The sequence below is a fragment of the Momordica charantia genome (assembly GCF_013281855.1).
Source record: "Momordica charantia cultivar OHB3-1 chromosome 4 unlocalized genomic scaffold, Mcharantia_2.0 BLBB01000004.1, whole genome shotgun sequence".
Lineage (NCBI taxonomy): Eukaryota > Viridiplantae > Streptophyta > Magnoliopsida > Cucurbitales > Cucurbitaceae > Momordica > Momordica charantia.
The window spans coordinates 27,438,496-27,465,844 of NW_028275162.1; the positions used below are offsets into that span (position 1 = coordinate 27,438,496).

At 34.0% G+C, this 27,349-nt stretch overlaps 4 protein-coding genes across 5 annotated transcripts; 1 reads left to right on the forward strand and 3 right to left on the reverse strand.

The window, feature by feature from the left end:
* The first annotated feature begins 3,215 nt into the window (after positions 1-3,215).
* On the forward strand, positions 3,216-6,365 carry LOC111006493 (uncharacterized). Its single transcript, XM_022278466.2, has 5 exons — positions 3,216-3,510; positions 3,611-3,694; positions 4,667-4,816; positions 4,938-5,135; positions 5,942-6,365. Exons 1-5 carry the CDS (start codon positions 3,295-3,297, stop codon positions 6,029-6,031), a joined length of 738 nt encoding a protein of 245 aa, XP_022134158.1. The 5' UTR covers positions 3,216-3,294; the 3' UTR covers positions 6,032-6,365.
* Positions 6,366-10,890: 4,525 nt separating this feature from the next.
* On the reverse strand, positions 10,891-18,870 carry LOC111006334 (vesicle transport v-SNARE 13). 2 transcript variants are annotated; one of them, XM_022278209.2, is made up of 6 exons: positions 18,659-18,870; positions 13,778-13,895; positions 12,400-12,458; positions 12,126-12,314; positions 11,456-11,626; positions 10,891-11,274 (listed from the first exon to the last, which is right to left on the reverse strand). In XM_022278209.2, the coding sequence occupies exons 2-6, from the start codon at positions 13,869-13,871 to the stop codon at positions 11,122-11,124; spliced, it is 666 nt and encodes a 221-aa protein (XP_022133901.1). In that variant the 5' UTR covers positions 13,872-13,895; positions 18,659-18,870; the 3' UTR covers positions 10,891-11,121. The 2 variants fall into 2 exon arrangements, with proteins under 2 accessions (XP_022133901.1, XP_022133900.1); XM_022278208.2 differs by lacking the exon at positions 18,659-18,870 and adding an exon at positions 14,102-14,263.
* Positions 15,229-18,639, reverse strand: LOC148212092 (phenolic glucoside malonyltransferase 1-like). The gene has a single exon (XM_088122744.1). The coding sequence runs from the start codon at positions 16,715-16,717 to the stop codon at positions 15,344-15,346; it is 1,374 nt and encodes a 457-aa protein (XP_087978870.1). The 5' UTR covers positions 16,718-18,639; the 3' UTR covers positions 15,229-15,343.
* A 3,633-nt stretch (positions 18,871-22,503) lies between the features above and the next one.
* Positions 22,504-23,145, reverse strand: LOC111006166 (phenolic glucoside malonyltransferase 1-like). Its single transcript, XM_022277935.1, has one exon. It carries the CDS (start codon positions 23,143-23,145, stop codon positions 22,504-22,506), a length of 642 nt encoding a protein of 213 aa, XP_022133627.1.
* Positions 23,146-27,349: the final 4,204 nt, after the last annotated feature.

Below are 27,349 nucleotides of genomic sequence, written 5' to 3' on the forward strand. Positions count from 1 at the left end.
CTCGAATACATTAGTGGCTAGCACATTAAAACCACGAGATAAGTGCATGACCATTGGAACAGTCGAGGAATGGTATCGTCATTGAGCTTATGTCAAAATATCTCATACGCTCTTACGTACAATCACGTCAAAGTAAGCATGCAGTTCAATCAAAAGTTAAATAACTATATATATTTTTAACTATAGAAAAGCACGTGAAAAATCATACAGACGGTAAGTCTCGATGTGTTTGGAGTCATTCTTCGACTTCTACTGGTACGTTGCTAGTCTATCTCTTAGTGCGTTATGAAGGTTCTAAAATCCTATAAAAGTCGTCGTACTCTAGTCGTAGTTGTAGAACATCTCCTAATCCTCAACAATCACTAGGAGGCTATAGTATCCATAAACTGCTTCCCCTCCTTACCTATAATGACTAGTTCTATAAACTACACTACACTAATCTTCATTGCATCTTTGTCATTATCGAAGTTAAGGTACTTAAATATTTTTTTCAACTCCTTACACTTAATCTAGACCTTGGAGAGTGGTAGAAGAAGTGGGAGTCTGAGACTGGCGTGCAAGGGTTTGAGATAGAGTCTGAGATTGTGGTTTTAAAACGGGGGCATTTTAGTACTTTTACAAATGCTAAAAGTAAAAAGAATTAAAAAAAAAAAACATGTCAAGGGGTCACAAATATACAAGTTTTTTTAGAAAGGATTTAAAAAGTCCAAGTAGAAAACCTTTTGGGGTAAAAAATGCCAATTACCCAGAATTCAAAATTTTTTCTAAGAAAAGTGAAAAATATAAAACAAATTGTTAGTAAATAAGTATAATTTCTTTACTCTTGATATATATATTTTGAAAAAATAGAAAACCAAATACAAAATCGTTACCATTAGTCCTAAACTTCTTTACCTTTCGTGTAACATTTATTGATAAGACTACTAGAAAATTGGATAGATTGCCAGTAGAAATTTGCATCAATTAGGAACTTTGATGGCGACTATTAAGCATTAGTCAGGATCTTCAATGGCAAATTTTAATTCAAATTATTTTTTTAAACCAAAAAGGGAATGAAGAACTTGAACCTCTTCTTCCTCCTTTGTGGCTGATAGTGTAGAGTCTATCTCATCACTTATATAAAATTTGGCTAAAATTCTAATGGACTCATTTATGTCAATTCTAATTAGAAAAATTACTATTTAATTTCTATACGCATTTGCTGGTGAGGTTAGAAATTTAACTTGAAATGGGTTATGGCTTCTATCTTAAAATAATGAATGTCCTACTTGGATTTTTTAAAATCAAATATGATAATTATATGGAAGAATGTTTCTTAGCTTTCCAAAGTTAGTTTTAAACTCTTGTAAATTCATGAATTTGTGGTTTCTTTTCGATTTTTATTACCTTCATATGGATAGAATAAAATTAGTAAGTTACAAGAATTAGTATTATTATTATTGACGTAAAAGTGACGAGAAAAAAATTTTTTAGACCTTAGTTTAGGATTTAATTTTAGTATTATAATTATTATTATCTTTTGTAATTGACCTTTTTAAGTTAGGTTGTTTTACATGGGGATGTGTTTAAGATTGGAACTTACGTTTGATATTTATTAATTTTTGTATTTTTGTTAATTATATCTACAGAGCACAATCAATGACTTCCATAAAATTATTGTTTGAGCTAGCACGATTAAAAAACTTCTCTTACAAAAATTAATAGAATTAACTAATCAAACAAAGAAAGAAAAGCTTAGAAATACCTTCAATAAAAAAGACTTTTTGTTGCACGTTAGAAATTAACACAAAAACAGCCTGGTCCCACGGAAGAAATTATTTGAGAGGATATTGACATTACATATCGTTACGAAAATTAAATAATGGTGAGTTTCCTCCACGAAAAGTCTAACGAATTAGACAATTCAACTTGAAGTAATCAAAGTAGTTTGTTAAACTTTGGTTTGAAGTACATTTCAATAACAAGATTTGATCATATACTATATGGACGAGCATTCATCTAAACTAATAAAATATCTAAAGTTGGCTAAAAAATATTGTCATTTATGAACTTTCGTTGATGCAATAAGAAACAAAGTCCAAGAAGATCATCGTAAATGCTCATGAGTTCGATAGACTTAATAATATTGGTTTTCTTTTTTTTTTTTTTTTTTTTTTTTTGCAAAAAGTCAAACCTAGAAAGATTATTAGGCATATGATTAATTCCTGCTCATCTTCCGAATTGAATCAAAATTTTCATTTCTTTGCTAAATTATAGGAATCTAGTTAATTGGTGGACCCACCTTAAATAATCACTTCTCTGAGAAGGATAATTCAATTTTTTCATAAACCGCACCAATCTCATTCAAATTCTTTATTTTATGGACTCCACGTATCTATAATAATTATTTTACAGTTTTTACTCTTTCTACATGATCTATCTAGGCCCATAACTTTTTAATTAAATATTTTAAAATTTTATTATTTGTTATTTATTTATATTATTAATAATTTTTCTTCTAATAAAAATTTATTTCACTTTATTATAAAATATTACAAATTTCTATTTAATCTTTTTAAAGACCAACTGGTTTAGGTAAATATCTAACGCGTTCTTCTACTGAAGTTATTTTTGGAGGAGAGACTGCGCGTTTTTGGGATATTGTTTAATTTACTTTATAATTATTAATTAATATCAATAAAAATTATTAAAATAGATTTCATTATTATTAAATATTAGAATTTATAATAAAAATTATTTTAGTTGATGTAATTTTATTTTAATTATTTATTATTTGTTAATACTAAATAAATTGTCATAGTAAAAAAAATATTTTCTATGAATAAAGTAAATTAAAACTTATTATTATTTTAATTAAAAATATTAGTACAGTATTTATAATTAGTTAGAAACAAGGAAGAGCCAGTTATACTAAGAATTATATTATATCGAATTCTTAATCGGATTCCATATAGTTTTAGTAAACAATCTCTGCTATCAGAAAATTTCTAGTAAACAACATCAAATGAGTAACATTCTTGTTCCGATTGATTTTCATTTCAATTTTTTCTAAAGTAAACGAGGGCTTAAGTTAAATTGTCACATAATCACATGTAATAAGAGTCGCAACTTTGTTTATATGAATTTGAATTAGTGTAAGGAAATACACTTCTCTTGATATATATATAACAATTTTTTTTTTGGATAAATAACAAATATTTTCGACAAAATGGCAAAGGTGTGTCCTTTTTGTTGAAAATTAACAAGCTTTAAAAAGACCAAAAACTAACAGACCGCGATGGTCATGAGAAAACGATGATGTCTTTATTTTCCACTCAATTACTACATTTCCATGTTGAAAATGGAGAACAAAGGTCGAACAACAGATTCAATATGGTGAAGAAGAAGAAGCAGAAAATAATTAGGAGCTGCAAATTCTGTGCAGTCTCCAAAACGCAGCAGCAGCATCAAAATTTGTTATCTTTTTCTATGGGATTTTTCAGTGATATACCTCTTAACGAGTCTCCTGGTGTATGAACATAATATTTCTCTCACCTCTTTCTACTTCTCTCTCTCTTTTTTTTCATAAACTAATTATTTATTGATTCTTTTTAGTTCTTTCTCTCTCTAGAAAGCTTCTTTTGATCAATACTTGGAAGATAAACCCAGAATGCTGAAGGCAACATTTCCAGGAAAAAGTCAACAGCTCAACCAGGTTTTTTTTTTCATCATCTTTTTATCTTCAGCTTCTCTTTTCTAGCTGTTCCGTTTCGATTTATAGAATGTGATTGCAGATCGGATATCGATCCAAGGGAGGAATTGCTTAGGGTCGTTTCGTAAAGTTTGTGTTTCTTGTTTATCGTTTTTGAAAAATGTTTTGATAATTGGTCTTCTATTTTCTTGTGTGTAATTTGATAATTGTTTACATTTTCTTGGTTTATGATGGTTAAAATTTATGTCCTTAGCTATTTCTTGTTTTGTATCGTTAAGAAACTTTATCAAAATTTATTTACAAATTTTTGAAACATTAAAATCTGATTTCTTGTTTGGTTTTTGTTTCTAGCTTTTTAAAAATATAGATAAAGTTATTATTTTATTACTTTTACTTATAAAATACATCAATTTTTTAATTAAAAATTTAATGTAAAACTTTGAATTTTTTAAATTTATAATTTAAGAGAAAAAGTAAATAATTTTAAAGAATAATTTTCTCATTAAAAGATAAAAAAACCTGTAAAATATATAGTTTGATTTCTCTTTCTTGAGAAAATGAAACAAGAAATGAGGAAAAGAAAAAAAAAATACGGATAGAGTTAGAAACTTTGGGCAAAATCTTATATTTTAGAAATGAAAAAAAATAAAAAACAACAATAGGATAAAGCGAGAAATTTTCAAATCTTATATTCTAACACTTACTATAATATAATATTTCAATTTGAGAAAAGAGTACTCTAAAATCTTATCTTATATAATTTCATGAAATATAACACAATTAAGAGATCGAGAAGAGGGGGTTGAACTCACAATCTCTTAATTAGAGATATATATCAATTACTACAGAGCTATATATGCTCGTTTTGACGATCACTATTCTCTTTTCTTCTTTACTTCACTCTTGAAAAATAAAAAATAAAAAAACAGTCACATCCATGCCTAACATTGGTTGAATATTTTTACATTAATGAAGGAAGAGTGGAGAATTGAAACGCCAAAAATGGAATTGCTGTCTTTGAAGATATGGCCAGTGATTGATATGAAAATAATCTCCAAAACCAGTGGCCAAGATTACCCACCTCATGTTCCTCATCATATCACAAAACTTCTCCACCTTGAAATGGTATTATATATGTTCTTCATTTCATTCAAAAAACCCAAATTTCAATTAGCATATTTTGCTAAATTTCCATGAAAATAAAAAAAGAAAAAAAAATGCTGTTTGTTTTGGTGTTCTTGTGCAGACAAATTGGGAGATCAATGGCATCCATAGGAACTATAGGCCATCTTCAGCCAATGTTACTTCCAAAGGAGCTATTTACAGTGAAAAAAGAGGAACTACAAGTAGACTTAAGTTTCAATTCTTTATGAATTTCACCTTTGTTGTCCCGCAGGCTCTGAGTTTCATTCCGAAAGACATTTTTCGAAGCATCTTTGAGACGGTAAACAACCCATGAATCCCTTCCTTTTTATTTAGAGAAAATATTTCTCTGCAGTACACTGCAAGAATTTTAATTTTTTCTAATGCTATAATATGTTAGGAAAAGACCAAAAAAACATTGGGGGTAGTTTCTCCCAACCATAAAACTTCGTCGGTAAAAAAGTCGCTAGAAGTGCATTGGGGAAGCACATTGCCAAAAAACGTCGGCAAAACTTATAATTGTTCCTACGATTTTATTTTTGTTGCGAGAAAATGACCCACATTTTTAATAAAACGTGGGGATGAATGATATTCACCAACGTTTTTGTAAAAACGTCGAGAGAAGGGATATTTGCCCCACGTTTTTATTAAAACGTCGAAATATTTATTGCGTAATTTTGGTGTGTTTGAATTTATCCGTCCATATTCCCAATGTTTTTTGTAAAACGTCACAAGAAATCGAATATTTGTCAACATTCCGTAAAAAAAGTTGGCAAATCTAGACTTTTTCCCAACATTTCTATAGTAACGTCCGCAAAACGTATAATTGTCCCTACTATTTTATTTTCGTCGAGAGAAAATTACTTCTCCCGACGATTTTTTTAACGTTGGAAAAATTTTCGTTGGGAAAGCAATAAATTCTTGTAGTGGTAGGAAGCTTTTCTATATAATGTGGCGTATTTTTATTTCCTAAAAAATTTCAGTCGAATCCACTCATTATTAACAAAAATACGTCACATCAAAAAGTGAATAGTAACTTATCCTCACACTGTATATATACTTGATTGATTTACACAAATAAGTTTGTTAAGGTTTCTTAATGAACAGGTTTTGAAGGTAATGATGGAAGATCTTACGAATAAAGCTATAGATAAATTGGTTGAAGATTACAGTAAGTTCAGGAAGGAGAAGAAGTAAGAGAGAAGGATAAAATGTAGAAGTAGAAGAAGACATTTCGACTTTAGTCTAAGGTGGGTTTTTTTTTCCTTCTTCTTTTTCTTTTTCAAAATCGATGCAAGTAGATCTCTATAATCAATGTTCGTTGTTTGGGTTGAATAACACTGTAATCATCACAAGACTTGAATACAAGACTTCATGATATGTGATACTACAAATCTTCATGTCCTTGTAATTCTGCCATTCCTAGGGGACGAACAACTTTAATTCAAGAAGGCCTTGTGATATTAGACTAGCTATATACTTTAAAGGTAAGCACATGAAATAATTAATATGATCTAATTGTTTCTTCTTAGTGTAAAAGTTTTAGCTTGTTTTTTCCCCTCTTGGCCAAGGAAATCACATGGGATAATTGATAGATTTTGTCATAACAACCTTTGGGCATAACTTTTCACACTTGGACAAATGTCTGTTTTGGTTTGTCTATGTAAAGCAAAGGCCTAACTTTTCCTCCAAAAATTGTATATTATTTTAGGATTGTTTCTTTAAAATGGAAAAAATATATGGATATATAAAAATTTGGGAAAGATAGATTATCAAACTCATATTTCTCAAAAAATTGAAAACTAAAGAAATAATAAATGTGAGTCAGAACCATTTCCATGAGGAAATAACTTATTATTTTGGTATGGAGGCAATATTTGCTTCAAAGTTTTGAAAGAGAACTCATAAATGGAAGGAGATATACTAAAATTAATAAGAAAGAAAAAGAAAAGGAAATCACAAATATTAATAAAAAAAATGCAGATTTGTAAATCAATTAAGAAGCAGGAAGTTACGTTTGAAACAAAATTTTAGAGTTTATTTTCATTATTTCTTCAAATATCAACCGAAGTTTGTATTTTATTAATATTATTATTGATATTAACTCAACTGTAAATGTATTTACTCATTCATTTGAAGTGGGAATTTCAGATCTCATACTCCATATTTGTCAAGAAAAAAAAAAGAAAATTAATATTGATATCTCTAATGAAATTCAGGCTTCGATGAGTTTGAATATCATCTTTTTTTTATATAACAAATATAAAATGAAAAGATTGAACATCAGTCTAATATGCATCAACTACTCAGCTATATACTTATTTTTGGTAAATATATAACTTTTATTGAGAAATAAATTAGATCTTATGTTTTTAGCATGAATAATAAAAGAGATGTAAAAAACCAACTTAAAGTATAAACCATCGTGATCAAACTTTCATGGAAAAAAAGAAGAAAACCATCGTGATCAAAAAAAGAAGTTTAAATAATAAATTTGAACTATAAAAATTTAAACCACCGTGATTGGAGATTTTACTTTTTTTTTCTCTTCTTTTAATATAATATGTAGAGGTAGGGGATTGAGTTCACAACGGACATATGTGTCAATCATCATTGAACTACGATCACTTTGGCTGATTGAAGATATCACTTAACAAAAGAGGGACCCTAAAGAATGAAAAACTTGAATAGATACTGTAGTTTTCTAAAATATTCATAAGTAGGTATTATTAAAAAATTATTTATAAATATAGCATATCTTTTAAATTAATTACAAATAAAATATATGTCAACTTAAAAAATCAATTAATTATGGTATATGTCATCAACCAAAAAAGTTTGAGGTTCAAATCATCACTCTCAGGTATTAATACGGGAACTAAAAAAAACCCAAATAAAGTATACTTAAAAAATTTATTATTCACATATTGATTAATTCTATTACACCTACACATTGATTAACATTAATAATTTGTATATCTATTCGTTGATTTACTAATACTTTGATTAAATATGTAATCACTGATATACACGTGTTCTAAATTTTTATATATCTGCAAAAAAAAAAAAAAGAAAAGAAAGAAAAGAAAAGAAGAAGTCTTTTGTAATATTTTTACGTAAACTCACTGGATTTGGAGTTATTTCAAAAGAAAATTACAACATGAGAGGTTGTGAGTTAATTTTAAGAATGATATAGTTTTTTTTAAAAAAATTAAAAATAATGCATATTTAAATTTAAAAATTATTAAATTAAGTGATACATCCAAATTATTAACAAATATGTATTATTTAGGTGTTGATCAAAGTAAAAAATCGCTTATAATTGATGCGATTTAAGTGTCAACATGTCATATATAAAGTAGATTAGATGATTGTTAAGGATCACACATTGAAAAGATAAAAGACCTTACAATGGTTTATAATAAATATGGGTTACTCCCCAATTGATTTTGAGATGGAACCATGAATATTAATTTGCTATTAGAGCCCAAAACGTTCAAATGAACAATCGGTCCAAAAATGGAATCCGGTCAAGATTGATGAGCCAATAGAGCCACGATCTTGAGGGGGACGTTACCCATTATTTTAATAAATTGTTGGACGAAATTGTTTTTAATTTTTTTTAAAATATTATAATTCTCAACTATTTCTAAAATAGTTAGGAGCAGTTAATCTTCCCAAATATTGTAACATATTGTTGGAAAATATATATATTTTTTAAATATTACGATTCCAAACTATTTCTAAAAACAATGGGAAAAGTGAACTTTATCCAATTATTTTAATAAATTATTGGGTGATATTGTTTTTAATTTTTAATAATTTGATATTTTCCAACCTAATTGATGTTACATTAAGAGAACAAGGTAATTGCTCTAAAAAAAACAGTAATTTAGGCATAATAATAATAATAATAATAAAAACAGTAATTTAGACATAAATGGTAATCTCTTTTTTTTTTTCTTTTTTAGTACAACACGTGGGGTGGGAGATCCAACTCGCAATCTCTTGGTTGGAAATATATGTCAATTATCGCTGGACTATACTCATTTTGGCAATTAATAACTCTCTTATTGAACTGGCTCACATTTTATTTATTACAATTTCATGTAAAGGTCAAAATTCGAACTTCTTATCTTTTAATTGAGAATATACGCTGTAATTACTTGAGTTATATTTAGGTTGGTGCTACTAACCCACGACTAATTATTGATATCGTACAAAATTTTACAATGTTCAAAAGCTGTCTCATACAAACATAAAATCTCTTGTTCCATCAACAATATAATTATCAAAATGGAACCCACAAACTTGGCCAAAACTAAAATAATAGTTTTGTAAAGTAATTAAATACCAATAAAAAAAATATCATTAGTAAGTATATTGAGTGCCAATTACAAAATGCCACGGCAGATGAGAGTTTCTCCGCATAGGTGCGCTATCGAAAATTTAATTCTAATTAATTGCAATTAATCCACAGAAAACGTTTTTCAGTTTCAAAAGTAATGTCAATCAGTTGGTTAATTTCAAGAACAAAGCTTTCTAACAGTTTTTTTTTTTTTTTTTGATACCGCTTTCTAACAGTTTATTATACTTAAAATGTATAAAAGATTGAGAGAAAAAAATAATATATATATATAGACACATCCATCAAGCTACGAGAATAAAAAATTCGAATATCCAATTTTTTGGTAGATGACTAATGCATTAAAAAGTTAATAAATTAGACTCCAAGAGAAATAATATTTATTAAACATCATTTATGCATGTTAATTTCATTCTTATCCTAATTTTCTTTTGAACCTAGAATGGAATATAAAGGAAAAAAAAAAAAACTTCTAAATGAATTCAGTCAAGAGTAATTATAACTATATTGTATTCTATTATTGTGAACCAAGCTCTTTCGTTTGGTTGCGCTAGGGGGAAAGAAATATGTTTACACCTACTATTTATCTCTATTATTAATAAATTCAATTGTCATAAAGCTTCTGTATATTATCCTTCTTTAAATTTGACGTGAGATACAAATATAAAAATAGTTTACTGATTATCATTACTTCTAAAATACCGTGGGTTCAAATCTTCACTACCTTATTAATTACATAATGTTCTAAAAAATTGACGTGACATTTTTAGTATAAGATGTGTTTATTATGGTTTACTTAAAATTTTAAATTACATTAAAAATGCACCTATTCTTACAAAGGTTACATGACATGACATCCTAAATTTACCAATGAATGTCAAGATTAGTCAAGAAATCATCACCTTAATTCACCTATATTGGTTGAAGGTGATGATGCAATTGAGAAAACAATCTACTTAGGCACCTATGTTGGATGTGAGAAATCTTTGTGATGTAGGTATACAAAGACTAATACCAAAAGTAAAAAGTTATTGACTTAGCTCAACGGTAATTGATATATATCTACGACCCCCCACTCTCACATGTTGTACTAAAAAAAAGGTTATTGTTTAGGATATAGATCATCGAGTAACATTTTGGCTATGTTTTCGTTTCTCGTTTTTTGTTTTTTAATAAATAAAAATAAAGCTCATTTTGGTAACTGTATTTTATAATTACAACAAATTTCGGATGTGGGACTAAACCTTGACCTAGTGTCGGAACAAGATGCTATAACCATTAAGCTAGGTTCATGTTGATCTCTACGATGTCTTGTTTCTCGTTTTCTAAAACTTCAAATTAAAAAACATACTTTTTTATCTAATAATTTATTTTTTTTAATGTTATATTAATTTCTAAATATTTGTTTGGTATTTTATAAGTCAAAAATGATAAAATAATAATTTTATTTATGTTAAAAAAAGGACTAAAAATAATAACAAGAAACAAAAAAATTGATTATGTGATTTCTAAAATTTCAACACAAATTTGAAACATTTCTATTTAAAAAATAGAAGCAACATCATTTACCAAACACCAAAGTCCTAATATCCAACTAATAAACCTAAAAACCAGAGAATAGCTTTACCAAAAGCAAACAATTATCTAACTCAAAGCATTTTTGTAGATTCTCAATTTAAGTGTCTCAAAGTAAACAAATACAATATCACATACGATATTATAGAACATTGGAAAAACCTTATACAGTACACCTCAATATTGTGTTTTTTGATCGCTTGCCAATCTTAAAGAGGATACTAAGATGGAGGCAAAAATGAATGAATCAATCTCAAGTCATTTGCAAACTCACAATAAACATGAATTCATTTTTCAACACCACACCCAAACATGACAAACCCAAATGGAAGAAGATAAGGTTGCTCTATTTAGAAAGTTTGAAGTACAATATCAGGATGATGGCCAACACGAGGACGACAATAATGGATGTAACAATCCACTTGTTCTTGTTCATCCTTCTTGACATGTTGGTTAAAATTCTCTTACTCTTCCCAATATTGTCATCTACTCCATGAAGCTGCCACGAGGTGGAAAATTTCAAATAAAAACGATACATCAAGGAGTCTAGATTTAAAAAGACAAATCAGAAAGGTTTTGCATCACAAAGAAAGAGTAATATGAAGAATCTAAGTCACACTGCTCCTATGGCATTGTTACTCCTATGACGACCCGATTACACGAAAAGTTAAATGTCATACCGTACTGTGAGCCTGCAAGAGAGACTGTCGCTGCGAGTGCAAATCTTGGAGAATTGAAACCCCAAGTTCTTCTGTTTCTAGCATGGTTCTTCGACTTTCCTTAATTCTGTCACTAGACTTACCTAGCCTCTCAGTCGTGGTCATTAATCTGGCTCTTTGGTCAGTCGATGCCTATATGAAATGGCATCCAGGCATAAGTCAAAGCTAATACATAATTACAGAGGATAAAATATGGTGCTTCAGAACTGAATTGCAAGAATTAAGCAAGAAAGAGAAAGAAAGCATGTCTAAAAGCTTAAAAATCATAACCTTGACTACTAGTAGAAACATAATATGAACATGTTTACTATCAGATAGGTCTGTAAAATAAAATTTCATGTCGGCGTCATCCTTGCAAGCATATGTTGGGATAGCCAAAGAGCCATAAGGCACAGTCAGACAATTTATCACCACCGTTATAGATTTTGTTCTGGACAGCTGGACTTAATGCATCCACTTCTGTATCAAAATTTTAAGGTATGAATTTGCATCCATTTCTATCTTTATTATGAACCTTCAAGAAATTGAGATGATTCCATGGCGACAGAAGTGATGGAGAGAATAAGTAATTTCAACATATGTGCAACAATGACAATCCAAAACAATCAGAGTACCCGGGATCCAGACATACCGTCAGGGTATCAGCCATTCCTGATTCCAGCAACTCATCTCTAGTGGCAGCATTTAAGTTTCCAGATTCAATGCGTTTAACTTCACTTTTCAAATTGTTGAGGTCAGATTTATACTCTCTTAATTTAGCTAGAAGGACAGCCTTGACATTAGGTTGCAAGCTTCTGGCCTCAAGATCCATTTTTCGAATCTAGAAATCACAAAGAATATAACATTAACATTACAAGATGAAGTTTGAAGGCATTTCTCTCAACAAGAACAAGTCAACTAGGTACCAGAGCTTCTGCATCATCAATTCCAGCCTTTACTTCAGAAACCTTTTGCTTCTTCTGCTCTGCAAGTACGACACATTCATATAGCAAATAACATCAGTCTAATTTTTCTGTAGTATTAAATGAAATAATATAAAGAGAAGCTTCAATTTCGGATCATCTAATAGATATACAAATCGAGTTATAATTGATTCATAACATTCATCATCACTAAGAAAAGATTAAAGAAAATCTAAAGCTAGGTAGCCCTCAGAATGAATCACTTCAACAGTAAGAATATTTTACATTATTTTTTCAAATAATCTGAAGGGAGAATTTTGGCTCCACACAATAAACCCATTAATGACAGGTCAAGAGATTTTCAAACAGCTGCATCACAAAACAATCTTTGTCCAAAATTTTATTTTTGTTTGATGCACGCTTAAAATTCTTTTACAAGAAAGCGTATGTAAGTTCACCTTAGCAGAAGTCAACTATTTACTCTTTCCTTTTCCATAAGTTCTGAAATTCAAATGCTGACGCTGAGCAGGGGATCACAACAACAGGGAATGGATTTATAATATATTTTTATGATCTGGAACAGAACTAACCATATGTTTGATTTATCCACAATAAACATATTGAAAAATATTTTACTTATAAAATTAGTTCACATCTAGCTATAAACCATGCCAATCTCCTAAACCAATGATCATGAATTGAATGTGAAATAACAGTCATCACCACTTGAACAGATTTAAGACAATCAAAATTCAGATAGAGAGCTATAAACGAACTTCCACCAGCAAAGTAACAAAAATATAAAGAAGGTAGTTCTAGGAAATCCAACATAGTATGATAGAAGCTATTAAGAGATTATGGGCTCCTTCCTACTCTGAATGACACATGGAAATAAAAGAACAGCCATAAAACAAAACAGTATTCGCTTCAGCATAATTGTTACAAGCATTGATGTCTAATGAAAATGCACCCTACAGTGTGTACTCTTTCTTATCTTCTTTCTGTATTATTTCCAAATTCAAGGATAAAGAAATTAATCATAAACAGGTCAGTAAGGGATCGTCATAGTAATACAACTTATAATTGTTTTTACCAATATAAATATATAAATATTCTATCTGGAAGCCAATAAAAAGTAATTTGCTAATTAACTAAGGCCACATTAGAATTAACAATGTATCTCGCTAAGTTTTGACCATAAAATTATTAATCATTAACCAAAGGCATCCCAATTACGCGAACCCAAAATAAATATATAATAGAAATCGAGGACCTGCCATTACCGGTGAATTTTTCAATTTGCATATAAGTTTCTGGTGAAACCGGAAAAAATAACCACAAAAGGAAACAAAATTCACAAAAATTAACAAGGTTCAAGTACCTCCATTTAGGGCACTGGCCGAAGTGCACTTTCTTGAAAGGTTCGCCGAGAGCTCGCAGTATTGGCGTTCATACCCTTCAAACACTTCACTCATCGTGCCCCAACCTTCAAAATCGACCTGCCCAAGTCAGCGATATCAGCATTTTACGCATCACCTCGCGTAAGCGTAATAGATCCAAGCCAATCAAACAAGATTACTCATATGATTCAAATAAATTCGTAGGAAAGGATAAAATCGAGGCTTCAATTTGACTCTTTCAAAAGGAAAAAAGCACTTCAATCAACATGTAATGTCCAAAATTCTGGAAAGACTCGGCAGATTACCCAATTCGATCAGAGATGGCAAAGCCCAGAAGGAAGAATTATGGAACGAAAAAAATTCGGGGCTAAGCGATCGGAACGATCAAACGACAAGAGGAATTCGAACGGACAACCGCAAGTTTGTTGTTGACAAATGAAGGCTTCGATCGCAAACCGTGTCTCGAGTAATAAGGAATTTAACCAGAAAATAAATAAATAAATAAGTTAAAAAGTTAAATATCCTTATTTATTTATTAGGTTTTTTTTAATATATTAAAAAGTGTCCACACCATTTTGGTCAGCACGACTAATCTCAACAACTACCAAAACTACTTGCCTCTATAATATTTAGGTTTTTTTTATTAAGAGAAATTTATTAAATTTTTACTCACAATTCCTTAATTGGATGTATATGTCAATTACTACTAAATTATGTTTGGGCGAAAGCACGTAAATTTTTAAATTTTAATAGTCCCAAGTTTGAAATTTTGCTAAAATAGCATCATTTAAATTAAACTCAAATTCTAATTTAATACGAACAAAAAAATGCAACATTTTAAAAGTGGTATGTTAAATTTAATTATGCTATGGAGTCAAATTTCTAATATTTACAGAGAACGTGATTCAATGCTGGCGGATTTAGAAATTTTGGTGTAGGGACTTCATACTAATTTCACGAATAAGCCAAAGGGGGTCGAGCATATATTTACCAGCGATACAGATATATTATAAGAATATTATTACATTTGTATATACTAATTACTTATATTCAGAAGTTGAGAGGCCCCTCGACCCAATCTACATCCGCCCCTGATTCAACGAACTTGGGATACTTCTCGTTTGACACAAAATTACTTTACATCTTGTTTAGAGTCGTGTATATATTCGTACTACTACTTAGTGGGACAAGTTTGGCGTAGCAACTCGCGACCAGCTTTGATAAGACCTGCTTGTGAGTTATTTCCTTAATGAGTTATTATGTTGTGTCTCCTTCTAGTTTATGAAAGGTTTGTGATCCATGTTTCTTTTGATGTTTGTTCCTTATTGTCGTGTCAGTTACTTTTTTTTTTGTTATGGTTTATCTTTGAGGTTGCTATTTTTTAAATCAAACTACCATTGACTTGAAAAGAATCGTGACGTAACAAGTAAAATAATAAACGACGAAGAAATAAAATTTGAACTGCTATGAGTTTAGTTAACCGATAACAGACACCTGTCTCTAGTTAAGAGACGAGGGGAAGAGGGAAAAGAAACCAAATAGACTAGCTAATTAATACCTTCGGCGAAGAGAGAAGCAAAAATCTCCCATTGATGACGATTGGGGAAAAGGAGACCAATTTCAACTCCGCCTCCAGATCCATCTTTGGTGTCTATCAAATACATCATGTTCTTTCCCAACAGAACCATCTCAACTTTGTTAGGGTTTCCCCACCCGAAATTTGTTTGATAGAGCTTAAACTTGGGCGAACTTGCAACCCAACAAAGTTCAGCTGTTGAAAAGTATTTGGTTTGAAACTGAATACAGTCGGCCATTGTAGACACCTTCACTGTGCGGGTTCTTCTCAATTCCACAATCATGTGGCTGATTTTCTTGGCGATCTTGGAAAGCCCACCTTCTTCTCTAACTTCCCTTGCTTCCATCAGCGCCGCCGGATTGGACAGGCAATTACCAAAATAGGTGCTCGAAACTGGCGGATCCAGCACACCACGAACGTCCACGGCGAATTCAAAATTCAGAAGCTCTTTACACTCCCCTCCTTTTGATTTGATGAAACATATCAAAGCATACGCATAAGCAACCACGAATGTGGATAAATGCAATTCTTCAGCTTCTTCTTTCTCTACTTCCTCCAACACCCTTTTCTTGAGTTTTTGTATGTGTGTTGGAGTCAGTTGGAATGTGGCCATGAGGTAGTTGGATGTAGGCAAATATTCTGTGTTGCACTTCACGCTTCTGTTTTTGGGGACGTAATCGAACGGGTTTCGAAGAACATTGGGAGGCCTTTCAAATGAAGGGGTGAGTTCCGGTGGCAAAGGACAAAATTCCAAATCCAAATCCAATTGGTTTGCGATGAGTTTGGAGATGTAGGCCCATGCTTTGACGAAAAGGGTGAAACTTCGGCCGTCGAAGATCACGTGGTGGGCGGCAAAGCCAATGGAAAACCCGTGATTTGGAAAATGAGTGAGCTGTATGGCCAAAATGGGAGTGGAAGAATCAGAAGATTGGATGGTGGGTATGAAGGGCAAACAGTCGTGGATCTGACGTGGATGGCCGCCGGAGACATGGTGGAAGTCGGCATGGGTAGTGTCGGCGACGGTGAAGGAGACGCCGTCGTTGGGGGAATAGAGAAAGAAAGGTAGGGCAGAATCCTCCGGCCAAACGACGTTGCCGGCGAGAGGAAGAAAGTGGGTGAGAGTAAGAGAGAGAGAGCGCTTCAGTGTGGGAACGATGGAATCAGTGAAAGAATAATCATGTGTTTGTGTTTGTGGATAAAAAAGCAGGCGCTGAAGCAGAGGGACTCGTAAGGAAATCCAGTCAAAGGAAGCGAGAGGAAGAGAGAATTGTGATTCTGATGAAGAATGTTTGGAGGGACAAATCTTACAAACTTCCACAATTCTCACCAACTTTCCTTCTTCCATCTTACTGCTACTTTGAACTTCCAACGAACAACCAATAAAAATATTAATCCAAGTTATATATAATAGACCTATTGTTCAAAGATCACGTGTTGCATGCCAAAGCAACACGGACCACGGATATGTTAGTCACAAGGACCAAATTAAGATTTTTTAGTATATTAAAGATAAGATAAAAAAATTTAAAAGTTTTAGATATTCAAAGTTATGGGTACATCAACCAGTTTTTATCCTTTAGGATTCAATGGTTTGTGTGGTGTTTGCTTTTTCTGGACCAAACTCGACAACAACTGAATCACTATATTTTTCATATCATACCCAAACAAATCTATCAGTGATACGTGAGCAAGACGTCAAAAATATTATTTTGGTTTTTGAAAAATAGATTTGTTTCATAATTTAATTTATTTTTTGTTTTTGATTTTTTTTTTTAAAAAATGATTTTTTAAAACAGAGTTATGGTTTTCGAACTTTTCATTTTTCCAGTTGGTTTCAAGAAAAGGTTGGAACTTTGTCTGCCACTCCCGACAATAGTCATTTTCTGAATTTTGTCCAGCAGCATCCATTAAATATATTAATAAAATAATACTTCTTTGCTCAAAGGGAAAAAGAAGAAGGATTAATGGAGGTATGGAGTTTGAACACTCCAGGTTGGCTACATAGTTTTGTTCAAACTGAACTGGTTTTTCTTGATTTAGTAAAAAAACATACAACAACTTTTAATAAATATTTATATTTTTCTTACAGAGACTCAATTAAGAATTTTTAATATATTAAAGGTAAAACAAAAAAAAAATTTAAAAGATTAGGCATTCCTGTTTGGAAAAGTAAAACTTAAAAGTTAAAACTAGATTGATTTTTTAGATCGATTTGTTTGATAAATTACGATTAGCCTTTTTTTCCCCTCAATTCTCTTATCTATTAAATAGAAGAAGTGGGGTAACTTCTACGAAACCAACCACTAGTCGATTATAAGGTTATTTCTAATTTGGTCCCTCATTAAATTAGTATATCTACACAATTTATCTATGGTCAATTTATAATTACTCTTCCCTGCCAAAACTTTCATATAATTAAATTACATCCTCTAACTTAATTAAAATGGCAAAAATAGAAAACACACATAAAAAGTTAGCATCTCATGTAGTTTGAACCCACGCCTGGAAGGTTATTCCTTAAGGCCCCAAGCTTTTCCGGAATTATAATCCATATTAGCTAAAAAATAATTTTAACTAAAAAAGTAATTCTTCTCATTTTATTTCTGTTTCTAATTTGTTTTTTGTATAAAATATATTCCCAGTTTTTCCATCTAATTTTTTTCCTTTTAAATCTTCTTTCGTTGTAACTTTTCTTCATCTTTTTACTTGTTGACTTTTCTCTAACAAATATATTTCAAATCTTTTTCAATCTAAAACTATGTTGTTACTATAATTTCCTTTCTTTCTCTAACATGTATTTCTCTCAACTTTACTCTCTTTCTCTAAACTTCTCTATTTGTTTTTTAACTTATTCTCACTAAATTTGTTTTCTATAAATTGTTTTTATTTGTATATCTAATTTAAAACTAAAGCTTTCAGCTATGGAATTATATTTTTCACAATTCTTCCTCTCATTCACCCCTCCTCTCTGTCCCTCATAGCTCCCTTATCTATACAAAAGCCTGTGTTGGATTTCAAAATATCAGAGTATGAGGTTCTATGTTCTAACCTCTATGTTGAAAAATACAATTTTTCCTTCCACAGTTATAAAAAACAAAGCCAATCACTTCAACAATTCTGATCACCACGTAGGTGGTATGGGTTGGATTGTTGTGACGGGAGGGGAGAGATTATTTTGGCCAAAAACTACAAAATCAGGGTAAAGTAGGAAATCAAAGCCCTAAGATTATTGGCGATAATTCGTAGACTCCAATCCATCAACATGCAAAATAGAAACTTAATTTACCTTAAATCGGATTCAATCAAAGCAATTCGGTTGATGAGAAAGGAGGATGTCGATCTGACAAAAGATATCTGACTTGTTGAGGAAGGTATGACATTAGAGGAAGAGAAAGGAATTCATCCGATTGCTCACATCAAAAGAGGGAAGAACTATGCAACCCATGAACTGTCGAGGAGAGTTGATGGGAGTAGAATGATTTTCTAATTCCTATTTGGATTCGGGGTGTAGTTACAACTGAGCTTTCGTTACTTTAATTTAATTTGGTGCTTCTTTTCAAAAAAAAAAAAAATTGATACAATAATTCCACCGTATGAAGATCCAAAATTAATTAGAGGGACATGGCATGTCCCACCATGACCTAACCTTGTCCACGATTCAATTTTACTTGTTTTAAATTATTTTTTTTTTTTCCATATTTTGTGCTTTAGGTAACTTTACTTTTCTCAATTTATTTATTTATTTTAAATTTGAAATTGAGGGTGATTTTGACATATTAATGGCAATCCATTCGTCCAATCAAATACTTGAAATTATTTACACTCCCACCTTCCATATTTCCCTCTTTCTCTCTCCCCCATTCTCTTTAACTTTGTCCTCCTCTACCAATAATTTCTCGATAAATACTTGTCCTTGCTATGTTAGTGAGTAGCGAGGAGGAATGTTGTCTTTACCACTATTAAATATTTGACAATTCATCATATTTTAAAAACATTTTTTATTTTTACATTTCTCTCTCTCAGTTAGATATTTAATGATGGTAAGAGCAAAATTAATTCTTTACTAGTTACCAGTAAGGAGCCAAAATATTTTCCAACTTTCTCCTTCTCTTTCTCACATTTTCCCTCCTAACCAATTCTCTCTTTTCTTCCCCTCCACATCCTCCCTGGTTTACATTAATGTCTCACTCTTCCTCATTTCCATATCTTTCCATTTCTCAAAATTTTCCTTTAACGAAATTTCTTTTTTTTTTCTCTCTCTAGTTGGTACACTGTCATTCCCCCTATTCAATTTTTGTCCAACTCAACATCCATTCGAAGGTTTGAAATTTCTTTTACTCTGATTTTACTTTCTTTTCAAATTGCTTAAATGCATGAGGTGGGGATTAAAATTGGCCAGGGGATTAAAATCCATTTTATATTATTGTATAGGAGATGTTATTTTTGTGTTTTATGCATGTTTTTTGATTATGTGAACCTCTAATATTAGTTTAATTTGTTTAACAAACTTGATTTGATTTTATATTAATTTTTAAGGTCGATATCTTCTCATTTTTTCCCTTTAATTTTCAATTTTCAAATGGTATGGAGAAAATAATTTTTAAATGAGGATTTGTAATAGGTAGCATATAAGTTTTCTATATTTAACAACATAGCATATCTTTTTGATATTTTCAGATATAACATTTTTTTTTAAAATCCTGATTTTAAAATTTTCAGTATTCCCAAATTACCCTTTTCAGTTATGACTTCATTATTATATATCAAACATATATCACATATATATCAGGAATATATCTGATAACATTAGTATATCAAAAGTAAATCAATAGTATATCAAAAGTCAATCAGTTCTATATCAGTTGTATAATAGTAAATCACTATTTTACCTGCTTTAACTCTTTGTCTTGTATTTTTTTGATCAATTAGAAATTAGTAGGTATTGGCATGCATGGAAAATGAGAAAAAAATTTGATACTTACTGAAAATGAGAAAGAAAACTTGAAAGGAACGTGAATGTGAACATCAATGGTGATTTTCAAAATTACTGTGAATGAGCAATCAATTAGAAATTAGAGGTAAATAAAAACTTAGGGTTTTTCTGTATATCAATAATATATCAGTGATATATCAAGTATACATCATACATATATCAATAGTACAATTAAGTTTTATTTAAGGTTTTAAATATCAAAATGAAAGTAGCAACAATGTCATTCTTAAAAGGTTTAAATATCATTTTTGGGTATCAAGATCAACATCAAATCAGCAGCAAAGTTCTTCAACCAAAAACTTAAAGGTTTAAACATCAAAACGAGCTAGTAGCATAAACCAAAAGTAGACTAACAATGTCATTCTTAAAATTCTATAAAAGAAGAAGCATAAGTTCCAGAAGTGCATAAGTTCCAACAGTCTAGAAAAGCGTAAGTTTCATTCTTGTATAATCTTTAGGTAAAAGCTTGGGACATCAATCTTTGTTATTGGTGATTGTCGTGTTTTCGGAAATACTATCTTTGAAGCTTTCCATTTTTTCATAGACAACACTTTTGGAGTTGGTTTATGTTGTTTTTTGGGACGAACGACATCAACATTTTCGACGATGTTTTTTTATTTCATTTTTCATGTTTGTACCATTGCTTTTATCTGAAAAAAATTATTTCATATATTAGTAGTATATCATAAAACATATATTAGAGGTAATATGTTCGAAATAATTTGTAGATATCATAGTTATATAAGAAATAAATCAATTTCATATCATATGTATATCAAACATATATTGCATATATATCAAGAGTATATATGTTAATCATAGTTATATCAGAAGTAAATCAATAGTATGTAAGAAGTCAATCAGTTCTATATCACCTATAGTAGTAGATATCATATGTATATTAAACATATATCACATATATATGACGAGTATATCTGTCAATCATAGTTATATCATAAGTAAATCAATAATATATAAAAGTCAATCAATGCTATATCACCTATTGTATTATATATCATAGTTATATCATAAGTGAATCAATTTCATATTAAATATATATGAAACATATATCACATATATATCAGGAGTATATCTGTTAATCATAGTTATATCAGAAGTATATCTGTCAATCATAGTTGTATCATAAGTAAATCAATAGTAGATCAAAAGTCAATCAATTCTATGTCACCTATAGTAGTAGATATCATAGTTATATCAGAAGTAAATTAATTTCATACCACATGTATATCAAACATATATCACATATATATCAGGAGTATATCTGTCAATCATTAGTATATCAGACGTCAATCAAAAATAATTTATTGTTGGTTCGGGCCTGCAGGGTATATTTGTAATTTAGAACGTGGGCCTCCGTTTTTTTGCAAAAAAAAATGCTATATTTGAAAAACCCAAACCTTGTTGCTATTTTACGACATTTTATAATTTTCATAAATACATGAAATTTTCCATTAAAAGTAATTTTAATAATTAAAAATAATTTATTATAAAATAATTAAAAATAAATTTAAAAAACCACTCACAAATTTTTAAAAAAACAAAAGGGATATTAAGTAGTGTTCTCTTTTTGGAATTTATTAAATTCCTTATTTCTCCTAAAAAATAAATTTCAATATTTTAAATGACATTTATGTCACTTATAATTATTAATTCATCTTTTTTTTTTAATAAACATGAGACATTTAAAAATAAAATAAAATAAAATTGTGAAGAGATGTTGAATAATTTAATAAATTTGATAATTAAAATAAAATATTCGTAATAATTTTCATGGGTGTTGTAGGGTGTTTTCCCTATGCACAAATCACTCACAAACTCGATCTGATTTACACAGACGACCAATTATCTTTATATTAATTGGTTGACCAAACAAACTTTAACATGAAGGATATAACCACTCCGCATTGCAATCATGTTGCGACATAGGTTACTCATTTTTAAAATTAAATTTCCCCTTAAATAAAAATGCATGGAACAAGTAACATCAGAAACAATCAAGAAACACAATTTTGAACCAAACATGAGTTTAATTTAACAATAATCGGCCTATCTCTAATCAAGAGATCATAAGTTCAAATTCCGCAAGCCCTGCAGAAAAGTAAATGAAACCAAATAGACTAGTTAATGCCCTGGGCGAAGAGAGAAGCAAAAACGTCCCATTGATGATAGTTTGAAAACACGAGACTAATTTGAACTCCAATTCCATTTTTGAACTCCAATTCCATCAAATAAATCATGTTATCTGCCAACGAAACCATCTCAACTTTGTTGGGGTTTCCCCACCCGAAATATGTTTCATAGAGCTTAAATTTGGGCGAATCTGCAACCGAACAAATTTCAGTTGTTGAAAAGTATTTGGTGTGAAATTGAATACAATCGGCCATTGTAGACATCGTCATTGTGCGAGTTGTCCTCAGTTCCAAAATCAGACGGGTAATTTTCTTGGCAATCTTCGAAAACCCATTTTGTTCTCTAAATTCCCTTGCTTCCATCAGCATCCCCGGATGGGTCAGGCAGTTTCCAAAATAGTTGCTCGAAACTGGCGGATCCAACAACCCAGTAGCATCTGCTGCCAGTTGAAAATGCACAAATTCTTTACACTCCCCTCCTTTCGATTTGATGAAACATATCAATGCATACGCATAAGCCACCACAAATGTGGATAAATACAATTCTTCTTCTTCTTCTTGCCCTACTTCCTCCAACGCCCTTTTCTTGAGTTTTTGTATGTGTGTCGGGGTGAGTTCGAATGTGGCCATGAGGTAGTTGGATGCAGGAAAAACTTGTGTGTGGCACTTCACGCTTCTTTGATTGGGAACTGTTTGGGGAAGAGAATACCCTGGACACGTGGAGGACCCCTATTGGTGCTCCAAGATGACTCATGAGTCATGCCCAGCTCGGACCGCCGAGATCACCACCACTAGCGTTGACAAATGCTAAGTATGAGGGCCGAGGTGAACCTGGCCGAGGTTCGACCTACCGGGAAGCTCGGTAGGGGCCCATGTGAGCTACTGTCAGCGGCGTGGTTATCGGGTGTAACCGTCGGTCCCGAGATTACCGGGTGTAACCGACGGTCCCGAGATTACCGGGTGTAACCGTCGCGAGATTAGCGGGACTACCACCCATAAGTAGAGGACCTCACTCCACGATCAGGTACGATGATTTCTGACCTCGAACTAAACTGGGAATCCGACCTATACTGACTTGATCGTCGGAGTGCTCACCTTTTTGTGCAGGTCCGCCCAAGTATTCAGATCGGTCCGGAGGCCGAGTTCGAGTTGCAATCTGAAATACATTGTTGTGCATATCCTTGCATAAACATTTGGCGCCGTCTGTGGGGACGACAATCTAAGTCATCCCAATCCTTTTAAACCAATACGCGAGCGAAAATGGTTCAACCAGCAAACTCGACCAATACGGCAGATCGAAGGACTCTAGCTGCCAGCGATGCCCACCAGAGGGAGGTCGGAGCAGCAGTGGTAGAGGGGCAAGGTCACGACGGCCTAGCAACAGAACCCCTCCGCAGGTCGGCACGAATCACCGCGCCTGTCCTACCACCTGCGCACCCCCCAAGGACATCCAAGGCCACCCGTGGCCGAGGTGGAACCTCTAAGAAGGGCGCCCGGGGTCCAGCCCCGGCCCCGACAAGTGAGAACTTGGACGCACTCCAGAGAGAAATGGAGGCAATGCGCACGAAAATGCGGTCCATGGAGGAAATGTATAACGAAATGATATTAGCTGCAGGCGCAGGGTCCCCTTTGGCATACGCGGGCAAAGGGGTTCCCACCTCGGCCCAGTCGAGGAGGAACATCCCGAAGACAATGAGAGCGAGGGACACACTCGCCAGAGAGGAGACCTCCGTGAACACCTCAACAGAAAGAGAGGCTCATTTCTCCGAAAAGGACAGTCACCATCCCGCTCACACAGGAGCTCCAACCAGCAGGCTGAATCCTCTCGCAACCCAGTAACTCCTGCAGGAGTGATTACAAGGGACGAGTTCGACCAGCTGAGGGGCCAGCTCGACGCTCAGGTGGAGGCCTTAAAGGCCAAATGTGAGCAGAAGGAAGGTCCACTGAACGGTGGCGACTTGGGAGAATCGTCGTTCACCTCGGACGTTTTGGAAGCACCGATCCCTCCGAAGTTCAAAGCTCCTACCGTGAAACCTTATGATGGGTCGAAGGACCCCAAGGATTATGTTGAGGTCTTTGAAGGCCTCATGGATTTCCAAGCGGCATCAGACGCAATCAAATGCCGCGCCTTTCAGATCGCGCTTACTGGCAGCGCGCGATTGTGGTATCGGAGACTGCCAGCCAGGTCGATCTCGACCTACTCTCAGCTGAGAAGGGAGTTCCTTGCCCAGTTCTCTTCTCGACATTATGACAAAAAGACAGCGACCCATCTCGCCACCATCAGACAGAAGGAGGGGAGACGCTGCGAGAATATGTCACCAGATTCCAGGAGGAGCAATTGAAGGTCGCACACTGCTCCGATGACTCGGCCATGTGCTATTTTCTCACTGGTCTAGCCGACGAAGCCCTCACGGTGAAGCTTGGAGATGAGGCCCCGGCCACCTTCGCCGAGGTGCTTCAGAAGGCGAAGAAAGTCATCGATGGACAGGAACTCCTCCGAACCAAAACCGGCCGACCAGAACGAAGATCGGCCGGAGCAAAAGTGGAAAAGATATAGAAAAGGCAGATCCCAAGTCCAAGACAAGGGATCCTTCTCCAGCGGCCGAGCTGAGTATCGAAGGGCGGAGAACGGACCTACCAGGAGCCGACCTTACGAATGCTTCACCCCGACCACGATTCCAATTTCCGAGATCCTAACGTACATCGAGGAGTCTGGAATGGAAAAACTACTCAAACGTCCTGAGAAGCTTCGGGGAGCCCCGGAGAGGCGCAGCAAGGACAAGTATTGCCGCTTCCATCAGGAGTACGGCCATAACACGTCGGACTGCTGGGAGCCACCGACAGAGAAGCAAGTAAGCATAGAAACCAAGCTGGGGGCCACCGACAGAGAGGAGCTAATCCACTTCCTCAGATCCAACTCGGATGTCTTTGCGTGGTCCCATGAGGATATGCATGACATTGACCCGAAAATTATGACGCATCGCCTCAGCATAGATCCGTCATTCCGACCTGTAAAGCAAAAAAGAAGACCTATAAACAAGGAGCGGAGTGATGTAATTGTTGAGGAAGTTAGCAAACTTTTGAAAACTGAATACATAAGAGAAATTTCGTATCCCGAGTGGCTCTCAAATGTTGTATTAGTTAAAAAATCTAACGGAAAGTGGAGAATGTGCGTAGATTTTACGAACTTAAATAAAGCATGCTCGAAAGATTGCTTCCCACTACCGAGGATTGATCAGCTCGTGGACGCCACAGCCGGGCACGAACTGCTCACCTTCATGGACGCCTACTCTGGGTACAACCAAATCATGATGCATGTCCCAGATCAAGGAAGAGTACCAAGCCAAAGACTCCCGAATGGAGAAGTATTTGGGCAAGGTCAGATCGTACCTCGCCCAGTTTCGAACTTACGAAGTAAGCCGGGTTCCCCGAGCAGAAAATTCTAATGCTGACGCCTTGGCCAAGTTAGCATCGGCGTACGAGACCGACCTGGCCAGGTCGGTCCCCGTCGAGATCTTAGATAATTCCTCGATCTCAGAGCCAGATCTGATGGAGATCGGCGCTCCAGAGTCCTTATGGATGGACCCGATTGCGGACTTCATTAGAGGCAACTCACCACAAGACCCGAAGGAGCGTAGAAAGTTGGCAAGGCGAGCAGCTCGGTTCGTGGTCCGAGGTGGAGCATTGTACCGACGCGGCTTTTCCCTGCCTCTATTGAGATGCCTAACCCCTGAAGAGGGCCTGTACGTCCTCAGAGAAATCCACGAAGGAGTGTGCGGCAATCACTCAGGCGCCCGGTCGCTGTCAGCCAAAGTGATCCGACAAGGATACTATTGGCCGACCCTCAGCCATGACGCCAAGAAGTTCGTTAGAACTTGCGACAATTGACAACGCTACGGAACCATAATCCACCAACCTCCCGAGCTGCTCACCCCCATCTCGGCCCCGTGGCCATTCGCGCAGTGGGGGGTAGATATCATTGGTCCTTTCCCTTTGGGCAAAGGCCAGACCAAGTTCGCTGTGGTTGTTGTGGATTACTTCACAAAGTGGGCCGAGGCCGAGGCGCTCTCCCACATAACGGAATCCAGAGTCACGTCCTTCGTCTGGACAAATATCATATGTCGCTTTGGTATACCGCAGGCCATTGTGACAGACAATGGGAAGCAGTTTGACAACGCCAAGTTCAAAGACTTTTGCAGCAAGCTTGGCATAAGTCACCTTAGCTCGTCCCCCGCACATCCGCAAGCAAATGGGCAGGTGGAGGCAGTCAACAAGATCATCAAGCGAGGCATCAAACTTAGACTGGACTCCAAGAAAGGCAGGTGGGCCGAGGAGCTACCAGAGGTTCTATGGTCGTACCGGACCACCCAAAGAGAATCGACGGGTGAGACCCCGTTCTCCCTGGCCTTCGGCTCCGAAGCTGTAGTCCCGGTTGAGATCGGCATGCCATCTGACAGAGTAGAGCATTACGAGCCTACGGCAAATGAGGAAGAGCTGCTCCTCAACCTCGACTTGTTGGAAGAAAGAAGAGCAATGGCCCAGCTACGCCTGGCGGAATATCAGGGCAGAATGGCCAGACATTACAACGCCCGCATTCGACCTCGGACCTTTCAGGTCGGACATCTGGTCTTAGGGAGGGTCCAAACCCATGTGGGTGCCCTTGATCCGACTTGGGAGGGCCCGTTTGAGGTCAAGGGCATAGTCCGACCTGGGACGTACGTATTGGCTGATCTGAAAGGAGACGTCTTCGCGCACCCGTGGAACGCGGAGCACCTGAAGCGTTATTATCCTTGAAATGCCAAAAGGATTTTCAATGGATCTGTAAAAACTGTTT

Coding starts and splice junctions, on each gene's coding strand:
- LOC148212092 (XM_088122744.1), bottom strand. CDS start 16,717: ATGGAAGAAGGAAAGTTGGTGAGAATTGTGGAAGTTTGTAAGATTTGT.
- LOC111006493 (XM_022278466.2), top strand. CDS start 3,295: ATGATGTCTTTATTTTCCACTCAATTACTACATTTCCATGTTGAAAAT. Junction 3,695..4,666: donor AAAGTCAACAGCTCAACCAG/GTTTTTTTTTTC, acceptor ACATTAATGAAG/GAAGAGTGGAGAATTGAAAC. Junction 5,136..5,941: donor TTCGAAGCATCTTTGAGACG/GTAAACAACCCA, acceptor CTTAATGAACAG/GTTTTGAAGGTAATGATGGA.
- LOC111006334 (XM_022278209.2), bottom strand. CDS start 13,871: ATGAGTGAAGTGTTTGAAGGGTATGAACGCCAATACTGCGAGCTCTCG. Junction 12,459..13,777: donor GGCCAGTGCCCTAAATGGAG/GTACTTGAACCT, acceptor TCGTACTTGCAG/AGCAGAAGAAGCAAAAGGTT. Junction 11,627..12,125: donor GAATGGCTGATACCCTGACG/GTATGTCTGGAT, acceptor CATTTCATATAG/GCATCGACTGACCAAAGAGC.
- LOC111006166 (XM_022277935.1), bottom strand. CDS start 23,145: ATGGCCACATTCGAACTCACCCCGACACACATACAAAAACTCAAGAAA.